The sequence below is a fragment of the Phaethon aethereus genome, assembly GCF_964289735.1.
Source record: "Phaethon aethereus genome assembly, chromosome: W".
In the NCBI taxonomy this organism is placed as follows: Eukaryota; Metazoa; Chordata; class Aves; order Phaethontiformes; family Phaethontidae; genus Phaethon; species Phaethon aethereus.
The window spans coordinates 31,352,111-31,370,383 of record NC_138581.1 but is presented as its reverse complement, the minus strand read 5'-3'; the positions used below and the strand labels follow the sequence as shown (position 1 = coordinate 31,370,383).

The following is an 18,273-nucleotide window of genomic DNA, read 5'->3' as shown; positions in this document are numbered from 1 at the left end:
TAATTTAAAGCTTATGTCTGAATTATAAACCTAGTATTGATAATAGTTCTGCATTAAGCAGGAGGTTGGACTAGATCCTTTCTGACCAGCTTTTTTTATCCAGTGAAGTTTTTCAATTAAATGATTAATTAACTATTATTTTTGCAGGACGTTGAGATACATTTATGGATGCTTGCAGAAGTCTGTTCAAAACAAGTGGCCAGCTAATACCACAATGAAAACAAGAGTTGTTAGGTAAGTTACTTGTCACTTTATGCTGAAAGTAATCTTTTGACGTGTTATTATTGTCATACTTCAGTGTGCTTATCTATTTTTCCTTTTAGTGCCAAAACTTTATAATACTTATATAGGTTACAAGAATAAGATTATTATGGTACTGGGGTATGATACACCAGTTAAGGATTAAGAGCTTGCTAGATTCTTAGTCATGTTGTTGGAGCCTTTCTAGAGGTGTAGTATAGAGGTCAGTATAGCTATACTTAATAGCTTTAACTTTGACTTTACTTGTATTTTGTTAAGTTTTACAAACTAATCTAAAATATTTGTTTCCTTTTTCATGTTGGGAAAGAGAAAAAGTTTTCTCAAAGTGATAGTTAACCTTTGTGATACCTCTGGAGAGCAGTGACCTCTGAAGATGATGTTCCTGTCATATGCCATCTGGGAGGACCATGCCTTATCCAGGGACTCCTATGTAGTGTGTGTTAATTATTGGGAAAATCTTACATATGCTAAGATGAATGTCCTTTAAAATGCAGACATAACATGTTAAGGAAACTAATACCTTCTCAGAAAGGTGATTGGACTGTCATTAGATTTCACTGAGGTACTGTCTGCATTGGAATATATAGTTCTCTGTATCAGTGAAGACTCCTAGTGCTGATCACTCAGAATCAAGACAGTGTTCATTTCTGAAAATACATACTTCTATGCTGTCCCAGATTTTTTCATTACTCTGCTCCAGCCCAGTCATGTTACACAGAATCACAGAATCACAGAATCACTAGGTTGGAAAGGACCTTCAAGATCATCAAGTCCAACCATTAATCCAGCGCCACCATGTCCCCTAAACCATGTCCTGAAGTGCCACATCCACACGTTTTTTGAACACTTCCAGAGATGGCAACTCCACCACCTCCCTGGGCAGCCTGTTCCAATGCCTGACCACTCTCTCGGTGAAGAAATTTTTCCTAATATCCAATCTAAACCTCCCCTGGCACAACTTGAGGCCATTTCCTCTTGTCCTATCACTAGTTACTTGGGAGAAGAGGCCAACACCCTCGTGGCCACAACCCCCTTTCAGGTAGTTGTAGAGAGCGATAAGGTCTCCTCTCAGCCTCCTCTTCTCCAGACTAAACAACCCCACTTCCCTCAGCTGCTCCTCATAAGACTTGTGCTCCAGACCCCTCACCAGCTTCGTTGCCCTTCTCTGGACACGCTCCAGCACCTCAACATCCTTCTTGTAGTGAGGGGCCCAAAACTGAACACAGGATTCAAGGTGCGGCCTCACCAGTGCCGAGTACAGGGGCACGATCACTTCCCTCCTCCTGCTGGCCACACTATTCCTGATACAGGCCAGGACGCTGTTGGCCTTCTTGGCCACCTGGGCACACTGCCGGCTCATGTTCAGCCGGCTGTCAACCAGCACCCCCAGGTCCCTTTCCGCCAGGCTGCTCTCTAGCCTCTCCTCCCCAAGCCTGTAGCGTTGCATGGGGTTGTTGTGGCCGAAGTGCAGGACCCTGCACTTGGCCTTATTAAACCTCATACAGTTGGCCTCTGCCCATCGATCCAGCCTGTCCAGATCCCTCTGCAGAGCCCTCCTACCCTCCAGCAGATCAACACTCCCACCCAACTTGGTGTCATCTGCAAACTTACTGAGGGAGCACTCGATACCCTCATCCAGATCATCTATAAAGATATTGAACAAGACTGGCCCCAAAACTGAGCCCTGGGGAACACCACTTGTGACTGGCCACCAACCGGATTTAACGCCATTCGCCACAACTCTCTGGGCTCGGCCATCCAGCCAGTTCCTCACCCAGCGAAGAGTAAACCTGTCTAAGCCACGAGCCGCCAGTTTCTCCAGGAGAATGCTGTGGGAGACGCTGTCCAAGGCTTTACTAAAGTCCAGGTAGACAACATCCACAGCCTTTCCCTCATCCACTAGGCGGGTCACCTGGTCATAGAAGGTGATCAGGTTGGTCAAGCAGGACCTGCCTTTCATGAACCCATGCTGGCTGGGCCTGATCCCTTGGTTGTCCTGCAGATGCCCTGTGAGCACTCTCAAGACCAACCGCTCCATAATCTTCCCCGGTACAGAGGTCAGGCTGACAGGCCTGTAGTTCCCAGGATCCTCCTTCCGGCCTTTCTTGTAGACGGGCGTCACATTGGCAAGCCTCCAGTCTTCTGGGACCTCCCCTGTTAACCAGGACTGCTGATAAACGATGGAGAGTGGCTTGGCAAGCTCCTCCGCCAGCTCTCTCAGTACTCTCGGGTGGATCCCATCAGGCCCCATAGACTTGTGGGTGTCCAGGTGGTTTAGCATGTCCTTGACTGCTTCCTCCTGGAATATGAGGAGTATATTGTGCTCTCCATCCCCATCTTCCACTTCAGGGGGCTGAATACCCTGTGGATACCTGGACTGGCTATTAAAGACTGAGGCAAAGAAGGCATTAAGTACCTCAGCCTTGTCCTCGTCCTTGGAGACAATGTTCCCCGCCATATCCAGTAGGGGATGGAGATTTTCCTTGCCTCTCTTTTTGTTGTTAATATATTTGTAAAAACATTCCAGAGCCTCTGTAAAAAATTTGCAGCCTACTGAACCTGGCTCCTCTGAACTGGCACTGAGTACAAAAACTCCAGTCTGCATTCATAAATCATTTGAATAAATAGTTCTTCCTTTAACACTATTAGTTGCCAGTGCAGGTCAAAAACATCTTTGACAAAAATGAGGTCTTGACACTGTTGTTCTAAATGATACTGAGGGTTTAAGGGTATCAAAGCCACATCTCTCTTACATTTGCTTTACCTTTTTTTGCAAGCCTAGCTTGCTGGTAGACCAGTATCTGGCACTGATATGATTTGCTGAGGTCAATCTCCCATTGAACAGTGTCTTCCAGATGATTTGTCATTGACTCTTGTTTATCACTTTGGCTGGAGACAGAAATGAAGACATGGGAGCCCTTCCTTCCCCAGAGTTTCAGTAAATGTTATTGTAATTAATACAGTACCTTCCATGCCTATTTCCCTGTCATTTAGTGTTTGTAACAATAGTGAGTCATGATTTTCTTGAAGAAAATCTTCAATAAAATGCCTGCCACCACTTTTCTGCAGGGGTTTTGCCTTCAAATTGAGGCTGCTCTTATCAGAGGTGTTGGGGCTAGCCTATTGCAAGGGTGTAGAACTTAGAAGCAAACACCATGTCTCTTTCTGTTCCTCCCCATCTCGAGAGAGACATATGTGGTTTTCCCTAAGTGGATACAGCTGACATTCAGAATTTTCCTGGGGTCTCTGCTGGATACTATAAAATATTGGGTCCCTTTCTCTCATCATCTTAGCCTTCATAAGTGTATACTTGTGACTTGTCTCTAGAGTACAGGGTTTTTTGCAGCCTCCAGTGAAGAATATTATCTTTTATTGCACTGGTTTTGGTCCAAGAATGATTACATACTCAGAGACAGGTGGATAGTTTTTAAGTGTCTGGGTAGCTTCCCTTCTATATCATTCAGAAAGTGCTGCCATTTCTGTCTGGTTGTAAAAACCCATGCATAGGTATTGACTCATTCTTAATTTAGACAGCTTGACCAGTGTAAGAAGCACCAAATCTTCTATATCTGTAAGGTCCATCTTAGGTTCATACCCCAGTTGTCTTCAACTTCAGGCCGTCTACAAGATAAATTAATGTATATGCCATAACTTCAAAATTACTTACTTCCTCATAGCTTTTTCATCTCTCAGAAAATATTTTTGTTTCACACTGGGCCAGGAGTGTTTTGTCTGCCCATAATCCATGGTTCTTGGAGAAACAGGAAATTTCTGTTGTATATATTCTAATTCAAGTGTCTTGGACACATGAAAGGTGTGTTAACCTCTCTACTACATGTGTCACAATTAATAATGGACAATGCCATCACTGTGTACTTAACAAGCAAGGTAGTGCAAGGTCCACTTCCATTCTTTTGTAAGTGGTCAGACTTTGGTATTGCTGTAGTGAAAAAACAGTCTACTGGTAGTGTCCGCACACTCTGAACAAAATGAGAGGTGAGTTAGATTGCTTTAGCTGGTCCATATGTCACTTCATTTTATAGCAGTCTTCCATAATTATGGTTAACCTGAGATGGATATTTTTTACTTCAGCTGTCAACAGAAAGTTAAATTTTTCTCATGCTAAACTGAAGGCTATTTTGGGTTTCTGTTTAATAAGTTCCTAGTTATGCAAACTGAGTGCTTTTCCCTAGCTTTCTAGATTGTCTGGGTGGCAGCAATTACTTCTGTGAGGAAAGTAGCTGATCCAGGATTATTCTTCTAGGATAATAGCGTACTGTTATCAGGATATGGATCGGTTCAAGCTGAACTAAGGCCATGTTCCTGCCAAAAGAGAGGTTCCATTCTGACTGTGCACTCTTTCTCTCCTTATGTTGGCTTGGGGAAGCGAGTGGCTGCAGGATGAATTACTTGCTGTAGTAGACAGTGGAACACTTGTGGGAGGCAGGAGATGAAGTACTCCTCCGTTTAAAGCCAGCGTGGTCTTAGACTACAGGCTTCAGTATGGCTTTACAGTTAAGCTTTTCCCTGGTAGTTTCAGAGGTTCACCTTAATTGGGAAATCAATATGCCTGTTTTTATTTCAGTTTTTATCATAGTTGAAATCATAACAAGACGTTCTTAATTAACAAACATATTCATGGAGCGCAGGCTGGTATTTTGTCATCTATCTCACAAAGATTTCCACACTGACTTAAATGTTTAAAGACTACATAATTTTACATTAATTCTTTAACTTTATTATTGAACAAAATACAATTTTTTTTCCATTTCAGTGGCTTTGTTTTTCTTCGACTGATTTGTCCTGCTATCCTGAACCCAAGGATGTTTAATATCATCTCAGGTGACTATGCTTCAGACTGAATTCATACTTTATGTAGTAATAGGCATGAACTTACTTTAGTGTCTAATTTAGTATGAAGTCTTTTGAACACTGTGTCCAAAGTCATGTTATCCGTATCAATTGATTGACTTTCTTCCTAAGGCAGCCAGCATACAGTTGCATACATGCCCTCAAAGGTTAGACAATGTTTATTCCCAATATCTTGTTTTAAAGTAAAAAAAAAAAAGAAAAAGAAAAAGTTAATGTTAAAAAGTGTTTCATAAAGAAAATTGTTGTGGGTTAACCCCGGTGGGCAGATAAAGCACCACACAGTCGCTTGCTCACTTCCCTCCTCACCCTCAGTGGGACAGGGGAAGAGAAAAGGAAGAATAAAACCAAGAAAACTTGGGGGTCAAGATAAAACAAGCAAACAAACAAACAAACATTAGATAATTGTTTAATAAGTGAAGGATAAATGGAACAAAACAAAACGTGATGCAAAGGCAATCACACCACCTCCCATGGGTAGACCAATGCCCATCCAGTTCCGAAGCAAAAGATGGCTAACACCCATAAAACCCCCTCTTTTCCCTTTTATTGATGAGCATGACATTATATGTTATGGAATATCTCTTTGATTAGTTTGGGTCATGTGCCCAGTTGTGTCCCCTCCCAACCTATTGCACACCCCCCAATCTATTCACTGGGGAGGCAGAGTGAGAAACAGAGGCAGCCTTGGTGCTGTGTAAACACCTTTCAGGAAAAGCTATAACATTAGTGTGTTATCAGTACTGTTTTGGTCAAAAATCTAAACATATGAGCTGCTATGAAGAAAATTAACTCTATCCTAGCCAGGCCCAGTAAAAAAGCATTACCCTGTTTTTTGATGTTCTCTTTGTAGAGTACATCTCTATCGGTAAATGAAACAGTGACAGGGACTATTCTTGTTTGCTAGAACAGGATTGTGAAATTGCTATACTGATCTGTAGCACAGTTCTGGCTGATATCAGATAACATTCTCCCAAACAGTTCTTAGGCGTGATTTGGGTGTTGGCATGCATCAGGGACCACATCTGACACAGTTGGGATGGGGCTTTCTTGTGAAGCTTTAATGGCGAGGGCATGGATTATTCCATGGCAATGGGCTTAAGCACCTAGAAATGTTTCTGAGCATTTTAAAGTACAGATGTAGTCGAGGTCTTACAGATGCAACAACTAGTATATGTGTTACTGTTGTTCTAGACATAAAGCTGTGTTGATGGGATTTCAGGTTTTAAGTTTTGCTGTATTCTTTTATGGTGGATTGACCCTGGCTGGATGCCAGGTGCCCACCAAAGCCGCTCTATCACTCCCCCTCCTCAGCTGGACAGGAGAGAGAAGATATAATGAAAGGCTAATGGGTCGAGATAAGGACAGGGAGAGATCACTCACTAATTACCATCATGGGCAAAGCAGACTCAACTTGGGGAAATTAATTTATTTTATTGCCAATCAAATCAGAGTAGGATAATGAGAAATAAAAACTAAATCTTAAAACACCTTCCCCTCACCTCTCCCTTTTTCCCAGGCTCAACTTCACTCCCAATTTTCTCTACCACCTCCCCGCGAGCAGCTTGGCCTCGGCCAGCAGCGGGTCTGTCTTGGAGCCATCTGGCACTGTCTCTATCGGACATGGGGGAAGCTTCTAGCAGCTTCTCACAGAAGCCACCCCTGTAGCCCCCCACTACCAAATCCTTGCCACGCAAACCCAGTATATCCTTGTAGGAGGAAGAAAGGAAAGGCATAAACTACTGGTGTGAAAACTGTAGTGCCAAAATATTGGGACATTCGAGTTCTGTAGTTTTAAAAAGTTTGCATATGACATTTCATCTTTGTGTTGTGTGTCCCCCTCCTTTTTTTCTTCTTTTTTTTGGCAAAGATCATCCCAACCTAGAGGGCATATGGTTTGCACTAGCCGTTGTTTTTCTCCTTCCCTCCCTAACACCTTCTCAATTTTACCTGTAAGATGCTGGTTTAGAAATAGGAATAAATCAGAAATGTGTCAGAAACCCTTTTGGGGAAAAAACTTTTCCTTTTTCGCCTTTATAGGCAGCTTTTCAGACAATATAGCAAGTTTTCTGTCATCTCTCTTTAAGCTGTACTAAATGAGAAGGCCTGAGTCAGTCCAAAAATTCCTTTCTCCCTTTAATAATTTTCATACACACTTTGGGGAAAGCATTTAAGAACCATGACCTCATAAATGGTGATCCTTTCTTTATTATTTTGATCATCTTCAGATCTGAGTGTTACATATTTTCTAACTTGGGGACTGCATTGAAATCACTGTGTCTTTAGCTGTAAATGGAGTTGTTATCCATACATTTGTGTAATCCCTTTTAAGCTTGTCTGTGTTAGTCCTGTTTAGAAGTTCAGATAATATTCTTCACTTTTGCTAAGGTAAATTTATGGACTCTATATAGGGCTGTTAGAGCTGTTAAAAAAAAAAAAAGAAAAGGAAGGGGGCTCTCTTTCTTTTGGAGCAAAGCTTCTAACATACTTCCTTGCTGTAATAGGACAGGAAGGGGGAGGGGAAATATTCTGAAGGCTGGGTGTATAGATAGAGTTCAGTTTCAGCAGCAATGTGCCTATCCTGTCACCTCAACAACTGTTCTCAAAAATCTCAACTGAAAAAGTTAAGTCCTTTGTTTCAACGTTCTTAGTTGATTTTTTTAAAAGAATACACTTCTTCAGATCAATTCTCTTCACCTGAACTTCCCAATTCTAAGACTAGTAATGTTTTCCAGCATTGCTTCTTCAAAGGGATGTACAGTACTAAGTACTAGATGCTCTGAACAACTGAGATATTAATTGTGCTTCAGTCTAAGCTCCAGCTATGCCTAAAAAGTTGGAACTTATTTTTTAATTAATTGCAATGCTGAGCGGGGAAGGGGGCAGAAAGACAGATGATCAAAACATACAGATAGACAGTGAAGAGTATATAGCATTCTTATGAATCACTGTAAAATTTAGAGTTTATATAATAACCATGTCAATTTTGGAACACTTAAATAGCCTGTAAGTGGAAAGCCAGATTTGACCATAACTGTTTAAAAACAAACAAAAAACCCCTATGCTTAACACTAATCTCTTAGTCAGTTATAACAAAATTTTCCAACAAGTGATTTTACCAGGAGTTTCTAGCATTTGATTTGTGCAGTAAATAGCTATACTTTCATGGAAATACAAGCCACGATTGCATGCAATGTTTAGTCTATTTTCCTGGTACTCGTAATTTCAAGTATAATTTGCGTAATAATGCAGGACCTGCTTATATGGGTATATTCAAATAAGGAAAAGGGTAAGTTTAATTTATTTTATTAGATTCTAACAAGAAATCTTCCTTTTAACGGATCTGTTTGATTTTTGTGAAAAGGCTTTTCACTTAATTCATAAAACTTTTGTTAACCTTAGGCTTCTGAGGAACACTTTATTTTGCTTACTTTGTTCTGTAAGGAACTAGTACAGAAAGTCAGATATGCATATTAATATTTTTTGTGGACATAATTACTAAAACAGCAAAAGTTTACTTGATCATGAGATATTTTCCACATGCAGTTCTGTTACAGCATTCAAAGTATTTAATTCCATGATAAATAACATATTGTAGAAGAGCTTAACTTTCATGTGACTACTGGAAGTTTTAAATGAAATGGCCAGTAACTCTGCTTTGTATTCCTATCAGATTCTCCTTCCCCTACTGCTGCAAGGACGCTGACACTGGTCGCCAAGTCTGTGCAGAATTTAGCAAATCTGGTTGAATTTGGAGCTAAGGTGAATATAATTTTACACAGAACAGTCTAGAACTGCATTTCCAATACATTTCAATGTTCCTGATTAATACGGACAAAAATCTGTTGCTGTTTTCTTGTGTAAATCCTGATGTGTGACCTGCATGTCTTCATCATCAAGGAGGCCTTGTTCCTGCAGTTTCTTCTTCAGTTGGAGCTTAACAGGATATTGATTTAAACTAGAGCAGTAGCATAAAGTCTGAATTGGAAAGAGTCGTCAGTCATTTGAGAATGAGTCATCTAGAAACTTATGTGAATGATTTGGTACATACCATGAAGATTTTGAATCTGGTAGTATGAACAACAGCAGTGACCTGTTAAAATAATTGATGAACCAATGACCATACTAGTAGGTATTATAAGGAGTGATGCAACCATATTTTCATGCTATGAGAACAGATAAACTCAGGCATTTGTTCCAAAGACAACAGTGGAAGTATGTGGACTGTTTTTTCTGTCTGTCAATGACCAAAAGGGTAGCAGTCATACTCTAGTATTCATAGAATCATAGAATATCTCAAGTTGGAAAGGACCTATAAGAATCATCAAGTCCAACTTCCTGCTCCTCGCAAGACTACCTAAAACTAAACCATATGACTAAGAGCATCGTCCAGATGCTCCTTGAACTCTGACAGGCTTGGTGCTGTGACCACTTCCCTGGGGAGGCTGTTTCAGTTACTGACCACCCTCTCAGTGAAGAACCTTTTCCTAATGTCCAATCTGAACTTCCCCTGGCACAGCTTCATTCCATTTCCTTGTGTCCTATTGCTGGTCACCAGAGAGAAGAGATCAGCACCTCCCCCTCTGCTGCACCTCTTGAGGAAGTTGTAGACTGGGATGAGGTCACCCCTCAGCCTTCTCTTCTCCAAGCTGAACAAACCAAGTGACCTCAGCTGCTCCTCATAAGTCTTGCCCTCAAGGCCTTTCACCATCTTGATCGCCCTCCTCTGGACACACTCTAATAGTTTGATGCCCTTCTTGTATTGAGATGCCCAAAACTGCACACAGTACTTGAGGTGGGGCCACACCAGCACAGTGTAGAGTGGGACAATCACCTCCCTCGACCAGCTAGCTATGCTGTGCTTGATGCACCCCAGGACACAGTTGTCCCTTTTGGCTACCAAGGCACACTGTTGACTCATATTCAACTTGCCATCGACCCAAACCCCCAGATCTCTTTTCACAGGGCTGCTCTCCAGCCTCTCATTCCCCAATTTGTATGTATAACCAGGATTACCCTGCCCCAGGGGGAGAATCCGGCACTTGCCCTTGTTAAATTTCATACAGTTGGTGATTGCCCAGCTCTCTAGTCTATCCAGATCTCTCTGTGAGGCCTCTACAGCTCCTCCTAGTTTAGTATCATCGGCAAACTTACTTAACGTACATTCAATTCCTGCATCCAGATCATTTATGAAAACATTAAAGAGCACTGGTCCTAAAATTGAGCCCTGGGGAACCTCACTGATGACTGGCCACCAGCCTGATGTAACCCCATTTACTATAACCCTTTGAGCCCAACCCGTCAGCCAATTGCTCACCCAATGTATTATGGACTTGTCTAGCCGTATGCTGGACATTTTATTCAGAAGGATACTGTGAGAGACAGTATCAAAAGCTTTGCTAAAATCAAAAAACATCTCCTGGCTTCCCTTGGTCAACTAGATGGGTGTTGGAGTTGGAAAAGTGGGAGGGGAGAGGCAGGCAGCCATCCCTCCACAAAGAAAACATCTATGTTGATGGTAAAATGGGTAAATTTTCTTTAGGAATATCCATATCAAAAAGACAATGCTAGAGTAGAAATCTGTGATTAGAAATAATCTGTTCAAGAAGGGTGTATCATCTGCCTTAAGTAGATGATGGGAGCCTTTTTGCATTTCCATTGATTATTTGATGTCAAAATGGGGAGACATCTTTCAGTAATATTGGCATGTCTCTGTACCTTGAAATATATTCCACATCCATGTTCTTTCATATACTATATGTAATAATTCACTTTCAAATTGAGACCAGTTAGGACTAAACTTCCAGCCTGGATATAGAGTATTTTAATTCTGAAACAAATGAACAACTACTAATCTCTGACTCCCTCCCTACACACACACACTTTTCCTCTACTTATTCCTTAGACTGATGTTTTGTGTTGGTACAGCATTTTGAAACACCCCTTTTATTTGTACTCATTTTCATATTGCTTGACATAATTTTGTAAATCAGTTTTACAAGTTGCACTAAAAAGCCTCAGCTCTTAATAAAGTTTCTGTTGCATCACTAAAAGAATGCCAGCAACAATTGGTCTATTCTGGTTCCCAAGTCGCAACATGGTTGAACAATAAAAATCTGTTGACTTAAGCATAATGAAAGAAAGTGAGTTCAGGCTGCCACTATAAAGCCATTTATCTGACACTCACAACTTTGAATGTAAGCATTAACGAAAGAACAAGAAGGAGGACACATGTCCTAATGTTACCTCTGAAAGTGTTTCCTCCATTATATAGCCGCAATGAAAAAAAATCCATCTTCAATATTTCAGAAATGTAAAATTTCATGTCACAATGCATATATAAACAATTTCAGAATCCATCTGTGTAACCTTTTGACTGGTTGTACACCAGTCACTATAAATTCACTTGAAAAAATAAAATCACTCCAGATGACACATTTGTGTTTTGCAGTGTCATTTGTCTCTGATTACAATATGTTCACTTAAGGTATGACTATTAAATTGGTATTTATTTGTTCTAATAAATACTTTTAAAAATTACTAGGAGCCATATATGGAGGGGGTAAATCCATTCATCAAGAGTAACAAACATCGCATGATCATGTTCTTAGATGAACTTGGGGTAAGTGATTTAAAAACAAATTATTGGAAGTTGTATAGCAACACTGTAAATTAAAATTCTTTACAGTTCTTGTTAACTAGCTCAAAAATGCATCAGCTTCCACACAATTTTGACTGCTTGTTACTGAAAAATTTTTCTTATGCATGTTTAGGAACTGCAGATTGCTGGCCTGTCGTACAGAATTAAAACCAATCAAATGTCCTGTTAGAAAGATTTTATTAATTTAGTACAACTGTAGACATGAGAGCTATTTGAGCTTCTCCCCAAGGATTAGGGCTTTTGGCCCAAAATACCAATTTTTTAAAAATATACTTTAAACCAAAAAATTATTATGTATAATTTGTCATATGGTTTTGACCAGAGATTGAAAAAATTGAAGTTTTAAAAAATATTGTGTTCAATTTTAGTTATACATTATCAAAAGTCTCACTGCATGAATTCTAGATATTGTAGTTTAAAAGAAAATAATAATTGCAGTTCACTTTGAAACTCTTACTGTTTTGTGTATGATAGCTATAATGAGTTAGGAGCTCATGTATGTGTATATATATATGTTTAAACCAAGAATTTGTTTTAAAAATGAAGATGAAAGAAATGTGCCTAGCTTCCTGAACTGATCCATTAAAAGTGACCTAGGAGACATCTCAGACTATTTTGATGATCTATAAGGATGAGTGTTTTTAAGTGTGTCATTCAGGTGAATTGCCATATGTCACCTTTTTCTGGTTAAATGGCAACTTCTGCATATTATGATATACTGTTTTTTTCTTTAAATGGTAGATTATGCATGAGGACTCAGAAAACTGTTGGATTTTGAAATAACTGATTAATCTACTGTTTTAATTACATTATTTTATTAGTGGATTTACTGACTTGATAGTTTGGGGGTTTTTTTGTGTCCATTTTTGCTGCTGCTATTGACTGATTTAAATTATTTTAAAAATCGACACATAACGGATGGTTCTCCCTCATTTGGGGGGAGTATATAATATGAATCTCTTTTCTCAGTATCTTTCTGGCCAGATCAGAGGTAGCATAGCAACATCAAACCTTTTAGTAGAACCCTCCTAGCAGAAATAGGAATTGCTGTATATTTAGTAATCTCTCCATGTGAAATATGTAAACATAATTAAAATGTCTTCATAAAATAGATGCTTGTGGAGAGGAGGAAATATATAATTTGTATTAGATAACATGGACAGAAGACTTAATTGTGAAGAAAAACATTGCAATACTTGCAGTATCAAAACGGCTGTTGACGGGTCTGTAGAACTGTAATTTCTTATGACTGGCTACTCACCATTCTAAATCTGCTCTCATAATTTTTGTTAAAGAATGTTCCTGAGCTTCCAGACACTACAGAGCACACTAGAACTGACCTATCTCGTTATCTGGCAGCCTTGCATGAGATGTGTGTGGCACATTCAGATGAACTTCGGACACTCAGTAATGAGCGAGGTGTAATGCAGGTAATCTACAATGGTTAACAAAAATCACAGGTACAGATAGCATGTCTTGAGTTATTGCTTAATATCATGATTCTTTTGTAATTTTTCTATCCAGCAGTATGAGTGATAAATAATATGTACATTTCATCAGGAGATTGCTTGTTGTAAAGGTAAAGAAGCTCAAAACTATGAACTAAGTATTTATACAACAAAACCAAGGATGTTTTAAAGCAGTGGGTTGGGGTTTTTTGGTTGTTTTTTTTTGTGTTGTGTTTTGGTTTTTTGCTTTTGGTTTTTTGCTTTTGTTTTGTTTAGTTTCCAGGTGAATTTTTTAGTTTCTAGAGGAAGTCTAAACCCAAGAAATTACTGTCTTCTGACAGGCTCTAGTTTTAGGGTCTAGTTCTAATTGAGAACTAAATAACTAAATTTACTTTCCTTAGCTTTCTATCACTACTTCATTTCTGCTTCCTGATTTATTACATTTATAAACAAACATGGCAAACTTCTCTAGCAAACACTATAAATGAGTGTTCTGTTCCAACTATTAAACTTCTATACAGCTTTTATGAAAACTTTTTAAGAGGAAAAAAAATCACATGACTTCATTCATTGTCTCAAAATGCTACAAAAGTAATATACTTGCCTATGGTCTACTTGCCTATGATGAACTTCAAGTCAGCAATTCTACTTATTGCACAGTAATATGTTTTGTTATGCTTGACTAGTATATTGTGCTGTGCAGGAGATAATTTAAGTAGTCTTCCCTTTTTAATGCTAATGATTTGGGCACAGGGGCAGTTGTACTATAGAAAGCCTTTTTGTTTAGAGATGATCTTCCTTAAATTTAATCAGTACCAGCTTAAACTATTTATTTAATGACTCATTCTCAAAGAGGTAGTTTTTAAAATAGTTTTTAATTTAATTGTTTCAAAATAACTTCTTGTAATCGGATTTATTATTATTCTCGTGGTTTAAAGACTGGGCTTCCTATATCCTGACTCTTTGAAGGCCTTAATTTAAACCCAGGTAGACAATAAATCTATGTTTCTTTCTCCTGGCAGCAGATGTTATTCAAATAATGCATTTTTCAGCAGTAATGTTTTTTAAATAAGGGGATTACTGGGAAATCTTATGGTGATTTTGCAAAAGGTGAAAATATATTTGTATTTAATCATCTTTGGCAGAAGAAAGCTCAAGGAATTAAAAATGAGATAATGCTTCATTATAGCAGTTCAAAACTAATCCAGTTTAATAACTACTACAATTTACCTCTTCGGTAGCATATGAGGGAAAAAAAAATCAATCATGTTCAAGTTCATAATTCACTTACAGCTACTGCTAGTCTTGACAAAGCAAAAATGATGGCTAGACTGGCAAGGCAGGATAGTAGTTGTTTTCAGTACTAAATATGTGTTGCTTACAGATAAGGGATATAATTTCTTTCACAAGGTCTGTATCTGAAGTACTTTATTACAGATGTGATACTGTTTCCTTGACATGCTTATATTTGTACTTCAGAGCAGTAATTTCTCCTCATGGGTTTCCATAAAGAAAACTCTTGAATTTTTTTTTCCCTTTTTCCTCCTGTAAGTGCCCTAATGGTTCAGGACCACCCTGTTGCAGTTGAACATAGTTCTACTATAATGAAAAAATGATTGAACTCCTGACAGTGTGTTAGCAATACAATTTCTCAGCCTGTTTTATTAGTATGTTCAGTTGCATTTGGTTTAGTTTAATGACCAGGTTTTCAGAAGGTTAAAAGAGGATAGTTCTGCCTGTGCAGAAATGAACTGTATTACCGCCTTTTTTTTTTGTCACCAGACTTTTTTTTTTCATTTTCTTGGCCCAGTTCTGCACTTTCACATGGGGAAAATACCCAAGAATGGATTTTTTATTTACAGATTGTTTTTAACAGATAGGAGAACTCTCTTTCATTTTGAAACTCTCAGGTTAAGTTGGCAAGACTTAATGGGTCTCCATGGGTGCAGATAAATTTCATATTGCTGTTTTACAGTTGCCTTTTGAAGTAATGTCTTAGTGACTAGGGAATTGGAGCTGGGGGGGGGGTGTGCGCGCACGCATGTGCGAGGAGGTGGTGTTTAAATATATTTTAAACTACCTAATTCTAAGTCTGGTAGGCTAATGTTGATGCTTCTCAAGCAAGATGGGTTTTGGGTTTTTTTGTAGTTGCTAATGTAGGGTTGTACAGTTGGGGTTTTTTTGTTTTTTTTACAGCATGTTCTTAAGAAGCTGTTGGCTATTACAGAACTGCTTCAACAAAAACAAAATCAGTATTCAGTGTCTAATAACATCAGGTAGCAGCCCTCTACCTGAATTCTGCGTGGATCCAGCATATCTAACATGGCCACTCACACAAGTATCACTTTTTTTGCTGTTACCAAAAATAGCACACCCTGTCACATTCCCAGTGATGTGTGAACTATGCAAAAAGAAAACAAAGATTCTGTTAGTGAATGACTGTACCAGCAGCTTTTTTAACTGTGCAGGATATTTGCACTTTTTTCCACTCGGAACCAGTTTTTACAGCCTCTGAGCCTTGGTGTACAGTTTACCTTCTGCAAAGAAAATGCTGTGACTGTCTTGAACTTTGAAAATTATTTTCAACGCCTGCAATTGCCAGAGTTTTTCTGTCTTGTTGGAAAAGAATTATCAACTGACAAGGAAAGAAATGCATTGTTTTGACAGCTACATGTAACTGGATAATATTTCTTACTGTAATTTCTGACTGGTTACAATTATTATGACTTTATTTCAACCACTTGAACTTGTATTTAAAATTTCCAGAGTTTGATGGTTATGGTAAGAACAAACTTTCCTGTATACTTTTTATACCATGCTGTTTCTCTTGCCGGAATCATGTCAAAAGAATATGCAGAAGGGATCTTGTCAGCTTTATTCTTTAATGTGCCACTGATTCAGTCTAAATAATTCTTCCATCAAGGACTGTGTATCCATCCAGGTAAATCACAATGCTTTTGTAAAATGTTTATAACAGTGAATAATTACAATTCAGTAAATTTATTATCACTGTATCAGACATGCATGCATCCATTAAACCATTTTATAAAATATGTATTGGTTGGTCTTGTGTGTAATGTAATGCTACCATGATTCTTATTTTTAAACCTGAAAAATAAGTTTTTAAAATAATCCAGCTGCCAATAGACTCTTTATGGAAACTGGCTAACTTTGGGTGCAAGTAATAGAACATTGTAAAACTGAAATTTGGATAACAGATATGGTTGGCTATTTATCTACTATGTATAAAATACGTTGATAAAAATGACTGTAAGTAAATTTCAAAGTTGCATTTAGGTATGTATATTAAAAAATTGACACCACTACTTATTTCCTAAAACAGTGTGTGAAAATTAATGTTGTAGTTTATCCCCCACCAGCAGCATAAGCACTAGACAGCTACTTGCTCACTCCCCCCACCCCCACAAAAGCAGGATAGGGGAGAGAATAGGAAGAGCAAAAGCAAGAGAACTCAGGGATTGAGAAAGGAAAGATGAAGAAAGGAAAAACAGAACAAGTGATGCAAAGGCAATCACTCACCACCTCCCAGAAGTAGACTGATGTCCAGCCAGTCTCTGAAAAACAGCTGCCTTCCCCCCCCAAAAAACCCACTTCCCTCCACTTTTATTTCTGAGCATGTCATGACAATGACATTATATGGAATGGAATAACCCTTTGGCCAGTTCGGGTCAGCTGTCCCAGCTGTGTCCCCTCCAAACTTCTTGCTCACTCCCCAGCCTACTCCCTGGTGCTTGGCAGAGTGGAAAAACAGAAAGCCTGGACACTGTGCTAGCATTGTTCAGCAATAGCCAAAACACTGGTGTGTTGTCAAGATTGTTACAGTCACAAATACAAAACACAGCACCATATGGACTGCTATGAAGAAAGTTAACTCCATCCTAGCCAAAACCAGTGTGATGAAATACTTTGACCTAGCTTTGGACAGCCTATAACTACTGGAATTTTTGGGGTTTTTTAACTGCTCTCAGTAGTCCTCATGTACATTAGTCACAGTGATCTAATCTCAGATTATAGCTGCAGGATCAGCAGATGCAGCAACAGATTAAATGACACAACTATGATTATGGTCCATACTGTAGATGCTGCAGTCTCTTTTTAAGAGTATATTTGAGAAGAATGTTGGAAATGCTGAAAATGTTATAAGCAAGATTGTTTTCTTTCAATTAGTTCAATGACAAGCTTGGGAAGAAAGCAGCACATCCTGCTCTAAAGCACTTACGTTTCTATTAACCTTAAGGTTCTATTAACATTCTATGAACCTTAAGCACTGTGTTCAGGGACAAAGGAGCTATACAGAGCTGGCAGCTCTTGCAAGAGCTCTCAATTCCCACAAGTAGGAAATTGGGCAAGGAAGGCAGAAGACCAACATGGCTGAGTAAGGACCTCCTGCTCAAACTAAAGGGCAAGTAGGAAATGCACAGGCAGTGGAAGCAGGGACAGATATCCTGGGAAGAGTGCAGGGACGCTGCCCAGTTGCATAGGGATGGGGTCAGGAAGGCCAAGGTGCAGCTGGAGCTGAACTTGGCAAGGGACGCAAAGACTAATAAGATGGGCTTCTACAGGTATGTCAGCCAGAAAAGGAAGGACAAAGAAAGTGTACCCCACGTGATGAGCAAGACTGGCGGACTGGCAACAATGGATGAGGAAAAGGCTGAGGTACTCAACAAGGTCTTTGCCTCAGTTTTCACTGTCAATCTCTCTTCCCACACCTCTTGAGTGGATGGACTGCAAGACGGGGACTGGAGGAGCAAAGTCCCTACCACTGTAAGAGAAGATGAGGTTCGAGACCACCTGAGGAACCTGAACATACATAAGTCCATGGGACCTGATGAGATGCATCCCAGAGTTCTGAGGGAATTGGCTGATGGAGTTGCCAAGCCACTCTCCATGATATTTGAAAAGTCATGGCAGTCAGGTGAAGTCCCTGGAGACTGGAAAAAGGGAAACATTGCACCCATTTTTAAAAAGGGGAGAAAGGAGGACCCTGGGAACTACCAACCTGTCAGCCTCACC

General features: G+C 39.3%; 1 protein-coding gene across 1 annotated transcript in view; it reads left to right on the top strand.

The window, feature by feature from the left end:
- Nucleotides 1-15,519, top strand: part of LOC309415061 (ras GTPase-activating protein 1-like) — a gene marked incomplete at both ends in the record, with an annotated part of 144,954 nt that extends 129,435 nt beyond the window's left edge. The window contains 6 exons of the mRNA XM_082012453.1: nt 148-234; nt 5,036-5,103; nt 8,804-8,892; nt 11,675-11,752; nt 13,087-13,221; nt 15,436-15,519. Of these exons, the coding sequence (XP_081868579.1) occupies nt 148-234; nt 5,036-5,103; nt 8,804-8,892; nt 11,675-11,752; nt 13,087-13,221; nt 15,436-15,519 (541 nt within the window). The remainder of the gene's footprint in view (nt 1-147; nt 235-5,035; nt 5,104-8,803; nt 8,893-11,674; nt 11,753-13,086; nt 13,222-15,435) is intronic.
- Between the last annotated feature and the right edge of the window lie 2,754 nt (nt 15,520-18,273).